This window comes from Oncorhynchus clarkii, chromosome 25 (genome assembly GCF_045791955.1).
Source record: "Oncorhynchus clarkii lewisi isolate Uvic-CL-2024 chromosome 25, UVic_Ocla_1.0, whole genome shotgun sequence".
In the NCBI taxonomy this organism is placed as follows: Eukaryota; Metazoa; Chordata; class Actinopteri; order Salmoniformes; family Salmonidae; genus Oncorhynchus; species Oncorhynchus clarkii.
The window spans coordinates 30,483,093-30,489,092 of record NC_092171.1 but is presented as its reverse complement, the minus strand read 5'-3'; the positions used below and the strand labels follow the sequence as shown (position 1 = coordinate 30,489,092).

Sequence of the window (6,000 nt, the reverse complement as noted above, 5' to 3'; positions counted from 1 at the left end):
CTCTCCCTGTACAAGTCTGTAATACCAATATGTTTCAAGCAGACCACCATAGTGTCTGTGCCCAAGAACATTAAGATAACCTGCCTAAATGACTACTGACCCATAACACTCACTACTGTAGCCATTAAGTGCTTTGAAAGGCTGGTCATGGCTCACATCACCATTATCCCAGAAACTCTAGACCTACTCCAATTTGCATACCGCCCCAACAGATCCACAGATGATGCAGTCTCTATTTCATTCCACACTGCCTTTTCCCACCTGGACAAAAGGAACACCTATGTGAGAATGCTATTCATTGACTACAGCTCAGCGTTCAACACCATAGTGCCCTCAAAGCTCATCAATAAGCTAAGGACCCTGGGACTAAACACCTCCCTCTGCAACTGGACCCCGGACTTCCTGACGGGCCGCCCCCAGGTGGTAAGGGTAGGTAACAACACATTTGTCACTCATTTGATCCTCAACACAGGGGCCCCTCAGGGGTGCGTGTTCACTTCCTCCTGTACTCCCTGTTCAGTCATGACTGCATGGCCAGGCACGACTCCAACACCATCATTACATTTGCAGTTGACACAACAGTGATAGGCCTGATCACCGACAACGACGAGACAGCCTATAGGGAGGAGGTCAGAGACCTGGCCATGTGGTGCCAGGACAACAACCTCTCCCTCAACGTGATCAAGACAAAGGAGATGTTTGTGGACTACAGGAAAAAGAAAACCGAGCATGCCCCCATTCTCATCGACATGGCTGCAGTGGAGCAGGTTGAGAGCTTCAAGTTCTTTGGTGTCCACAACTAACATGGTCCAAGCACACCAAGACCGTCATGAAGAGGGCACGAGAAAAAGTATTCCCCCTCAGGAGACTGAAAAGATTTGGCATGGGTCCTCAAAAGGTTCTACAGCTGCACCATCGAGAGCATCCTGACTGGTTGCATCACTGCCTGGTATACCAACTGCTCGGCCTCCGACCGCAAGGCACTGCAGGGGGTAGTGCGAATGGTCCAGTACATCACTGGGGCCAAGCTTCCTGCCATCCAGGACCTCTATACCAGGCGGTGTCAGAGGAAGGCCCTAAAAATGGTCAAAGACTCCCGCCACCCTAGTCATACACTGTTCTCTCTGCTACCGCACGTGCTGCCGCACGATGACAAGTCTAGGTCCAAGAGGCCTCTAAACAGCTTCTACCCCCAAGCCATAAGACTCCTGAACATTTAATCAAATGACTACCCAGACTATTGGCATTGCCCCCCCCAAAATATCGATGTTTTGTTCCCCGAGCCACTTAGTTATCACTTTTGCCTTATGGAAAGGTGCTTCATCATGCTGGAAAAGGCATTATTCGTCACCAAACTATCCTGGATGATTGGGAGAAGTTGCCCTGAGAAGAAACCCCACACATGAATGGTCTCAGGATGCTTTACTGTTGGCATGACACAGGACTGATGGTAGCGCTCACCTTGTCTTCTCCGGACAAGCTTTTTTCCAGATGCCCCAAACAATCTGAAAGGGGATTCAGAGAAAATGACTTTACCCCAGTCCTCAGCAGTCCAATCCCTGTACCTTTTGCAGAATATCAGTCTGTCCCTGATGTTTTTCCTGGAGAGAAGTGGCTTCTTTGCTACCCTTCTTGATACCAGGCCATGCTCCAAAAGTCTTCGCCTCACTGTGCGTGCAGATGCACTCACACCTGCCTGCTGCCATTCCCGAGCAAGCTCTGTACTGGTGGTGCCCTGATCCCACAGCCGAATCAACTTTAGGAGACGGTCCTGGCGCTTAGTGGACTTTCTTGGCGCCCTGAAGCCTTCTTCACAACAATTTAACCGCTCTCCTTGAAGTTCTTGATGATCCGATAAATGGTTGATTTAGGTGCAATCTTACTGACAGCAATATCCTTGCCTGTGAAGCCCTTTTTGTGCAAAGCAATGATGATGGCAAGTGTTTCCTTGCAGGTAACCATCGTTGACAGAGGAAGAACAATGATTCCAAGCACCAACCTCCTTTTGAAGCTCCCAGTCTGTTATTAGAACTCAAACAGCATGACAGAGTGATCTCCAGCCTTGTCCTTGTCAACACTCAGAATCACTGACATGATGTCAGCTGGTCCTTTTGTGGCAGGGCTGAAATGCAGTGGAAATGTTTTGGGGGGGATTCAGTTAATTTGCATGGCAAAGAGGGACTTTGCAATTAATTGCAATTCATCTGATCACTCTTCATACCATTCTGGAGTATATGCAAATTTCCATCATACAAACTGAGGTAGCAGACTTGGTGAAAATGTATATTTGTCATTCTCAAAACTTTTGGCCACGACTGTATATAGTCTCGCTATTGTTGTATTACTGCTGCTCTTTAATTACTTGTTACTTTTCTCTTATTCTTGTCCGTATTTCTTGAAACTGAATTGTTGGTTGTGGCTCGTAAGTAAGCATTTCACTGTAAGTATTCGGTGCATGTGACTAATAAAACTTGATTTGATACACTTTGATGTCATGTGGTGGTCGGTGGAGGAGGGAGGAGTGACAACGGGTGCTAGTCACAGTCACTCGCGGTCTCGTTTTTAAAAACACAGAGTAGCAAGTCTGAGCCCGGCCGGGCACAATCAATCGCTAGTCCGACTTCCTCTAGTAATTTGTGTTTAGTCATTATTTAATCAGACAGTGTGCTTAAAACATCATGCAAGCTCAGTGCATATAGTTGATTTGATTAAACCACATAGGAAGTGTCAATATATGGAAAAATACACTTCTGAAAATTTGTACAAATCAATTGGACGACTCTTGGTTGACCAATATTTATTTTAGTCGGGGACAGCCCTAGTTTACTTTATTTTGAAAGTTAGCTGTAAAAGTTCATAAAATCTGATAAAACATCTAGTTGAAAACAGCATCACTCAAACTAAATCAAATAGAAAGTGTTAATAGTCAACAAAAATGATTTTTACAGTGAGGTATTTTATTAGAAAAGTCCAAATTAACACTGTTAGTAACAAGGCAGATATGATATGAGATCCGGAGAATAGCAAGGGCAGGTTTAATACTCTGCAAATCTGTCTGTATCGTGGAGCATGTTAGTACCACTGTCTGTATAGTACAGATGTAGGATCTTCATTTGAACCAGTTTGCTACAGCAGGAAAATAATCTTGCAGAAATAGAAAATGTAAATTATGTGGATTATAATTAATGGCCATTTTTCTCGGGGTTGTTACATTTTTTGTAAAGGAAAAGTCTGACATTACAAACTTCCGAATCCTTTTTAAACCTAAACCTAAAATACACTACAACTGTTAAATATAATGCATTGCAGGAAAGTTATTCCACAACAAGGTGATCAAATTACGATCCAACATCTGCACTAGGCAGGGTTTTGTACCACAATTAGTTTTTGATATGAATGACGAACATTAATTAGATAGCACACACTAAAGGTCTGAAAATAACCTATTATTCTGTGGCGTACGCAGGGAGAACAGAAAACAAATTCAATTAAGTTGTATTGGATTCCCCAAGCTTTACCAACTGACTATACAACACCCACCGTTTCTCTTTCTGTAAGCCTGCAGCTATGACAGCTCTGATTGACTGGACGATAGTATTATACATTTCTCTGTTTGATATATATTTTTTTATAGAAACACAGACAGAAAATGTAATATAAAGTAAGTCTGGATGCTGTATTGTTCTAGATAAACTAGACGTATTGCCATTGAAGCATCAAAATAAAACATCCAATAAAATGTCTCCAACTGGATGTTGGGTGAGTTAGTGTTCTGAGGGGAAAGTACATCTACATAAATATCAGACTCATCTTACGATTCATATACTGATCCGGGACCAAACATTTAAGCTAGCAGTCACCAACTGATGTTTTCTTTTGTTTGTTCTTTTTACAATCATTGACCACCGACTAGTCACTTAAAAAGGCTGTCCTGCAGATCATTGTCTGTATTTTGTCACTTTCCTGTACATAGCCATTTTCAATATTAAAAAGGAGAAAGAGGAAGACATATCCTCTTCTGGTTGTTGACTTTCCCAAGTATAGTATGAGTTGACTGCTGTTGAGCAAACCTGGGTTCATATAGTATTTGTTTTCTTCCAAATACTTTAAGTGTTTGAGCCGGTCTTGAGTGCCAGATGTGAGGGGTTTGCTTTTGGGTCTATTCCATTGGCTTTATTGCGCCAGACAAGCTCAATCAAGCACAGATTAAGTACTTGAAAGAAAACAAATACAATCTGCACCCAGGTCTGCTGTTGAGTGGATGATGAGGTGGAACCATGGTCTGTGATGCTGACGTTCAGTGGTTACTATGGGATCTGTCTCAGTCTCAGGCAGCGCTGGACACAGCCAGCTTCTTCAGGTGGTCCATGAATACCTGTAGACTGACGTCATCTGTCAGGATTGGGGCTCCTGACTCCTACACACAGAGAGGACGAGAGAGGATTTCAGTTATATAATCTGGGAAAGTAGTTACACCCTGGAGGCTCCTCAGAGGAGGAAAGGGAGGACCATCCTTAGTGAATTTCATAAAAATAATTAAACATGAAAAAAAGTGATCATTTTTAAATAAAACTATTCACGTCACCAAATAATCTATTAAAAAACACAAAGGTCTACAGTATCTCCGTAGGGTAGCACCATGGTGTAGCAGGAGGACCGGTTCTCACCCCCTTCCATAGACTTACACAGTAATTATGACAATTTCCGGAGGACGTCCTCTAACTTATCAGAGCTCTTGTAGGATGAACTGACATGTTGTCCACCCAATCAAAGGATAAGAGAATAAATAGTACTGAAAGAATAAGCTACATCTAGCTAGCATTGCAGTGCATAAAATGTAGTGAGTAGTTGACACAGAAAGACAATATTTGAACAGTTTTGAACAAACTAATTTCTTCAAAAATGAAGGAGGCTAGAGAGAAAGAGAGAGCAATATTTCGTTGTATTTTATTCACTTTCACTTACTTATCTAATGAATGCAGCTAGCTAGTTTAGCCAACTCAAACACCCGGCTCAAACAGAGAGGGATGCTATGTTAGCTAGCTGGCTATGGCTATCCAACACGGTAACTCTTCCAAGTCAAGGTTAAGCTGGTGGCTTTGTCAATGTATTACCACTGGGGCCCACCAGTGTAACTGCTAAACTGCTTGCTGACTGTACTGCATGATAGTAGCTAGCGGGTTTACTAATGCGTTAGTTCTAGTAGCTATGTTGACTATGACGTTAGCTAATATGGTTACAAAGATGCATGCTGTTTGTAGCGATTAGCGGTAATGATATGAAGGTTTGGCTTGGAAAGTTTTTTTTGCATGGTCACAGAGAGTTGATATGTTGTACACTGAAGTCCACAAGCGAAGGGAAAAGGTGAGAGAAGGAGAGTGAGTAGATATAAGTAGGAATTATACAACGCGCTAAGTGATCATGCTGTTTGAATGTGGCAGCTCTGAAAGTAAATTGCGTTTGCACATGATCAGAGGTGTATTCATTCCACCGATTCTGTTGAATGAAACAGGGATAAACATACCTGAATTTGTCCAATATAAACTCTTGTTTGCAACTGTTGGACTAATGGTTACATCCTAGACCAACTAGCTGCAGGCAATAGTGTGCAAGGCGGTATTGAATGTGCCACTGTCTGTCACCTTGATTACTCAAAATGTTCTCTCGACCTGTGCACTTAAGTTGTAAACTTTCATTCATAAACAAGATTGTAGCAACCTCATGATCATTCGGTATAGGAAAAATCTGAGTATCACGTAGTAGCCTAAACCTATCGATGTTACATTGAGCTGGGTGAATGGATTGTGACTGACAGTCATCCAATATGCTGTAATAGAAATAAGGCCATGCTCATTAAAAAAATGAGTATCCTTCCTCATCTTAAATGGCACCGACAGCCACTAAGTTACACCTTCATTATCCACTAAAAATGTAAGATGACTACACTAATTTGTGTAGACTTTACCTGCTTGTGTAAAAGAAACGGACAACAAGTAAGAG

General features: G+C 42.3%; 1 protein-coding gene across 1 annotated transcript in view; it reads right to left on the bottom strand.

Annotated features, from left to right (window-relative positions):
- Nucleotides 1–2,936: 2,936 nt before the first annotated feature.
- The window catches only part of LOC139384149 (protein transport protein Sec23A-like), a 38,745-nt gene continuing 35,681 nt past the window's right edge, over nucleotides 2,937–6,000 (bottom strand). Inside the window, exon 18 of the mRNA XM_071128835.1 lies at nucleotides 2,937–4,417. Coding sequence (XP_070984936.1) covers nucleotides 4,328–4,417 — 90 coding nt within the window. The 3' untranslated portion in view covers nucleotides 2,937–4,327. The remainder of the gene's footprint in view (nucleotides 4,418–6,000) is intronic.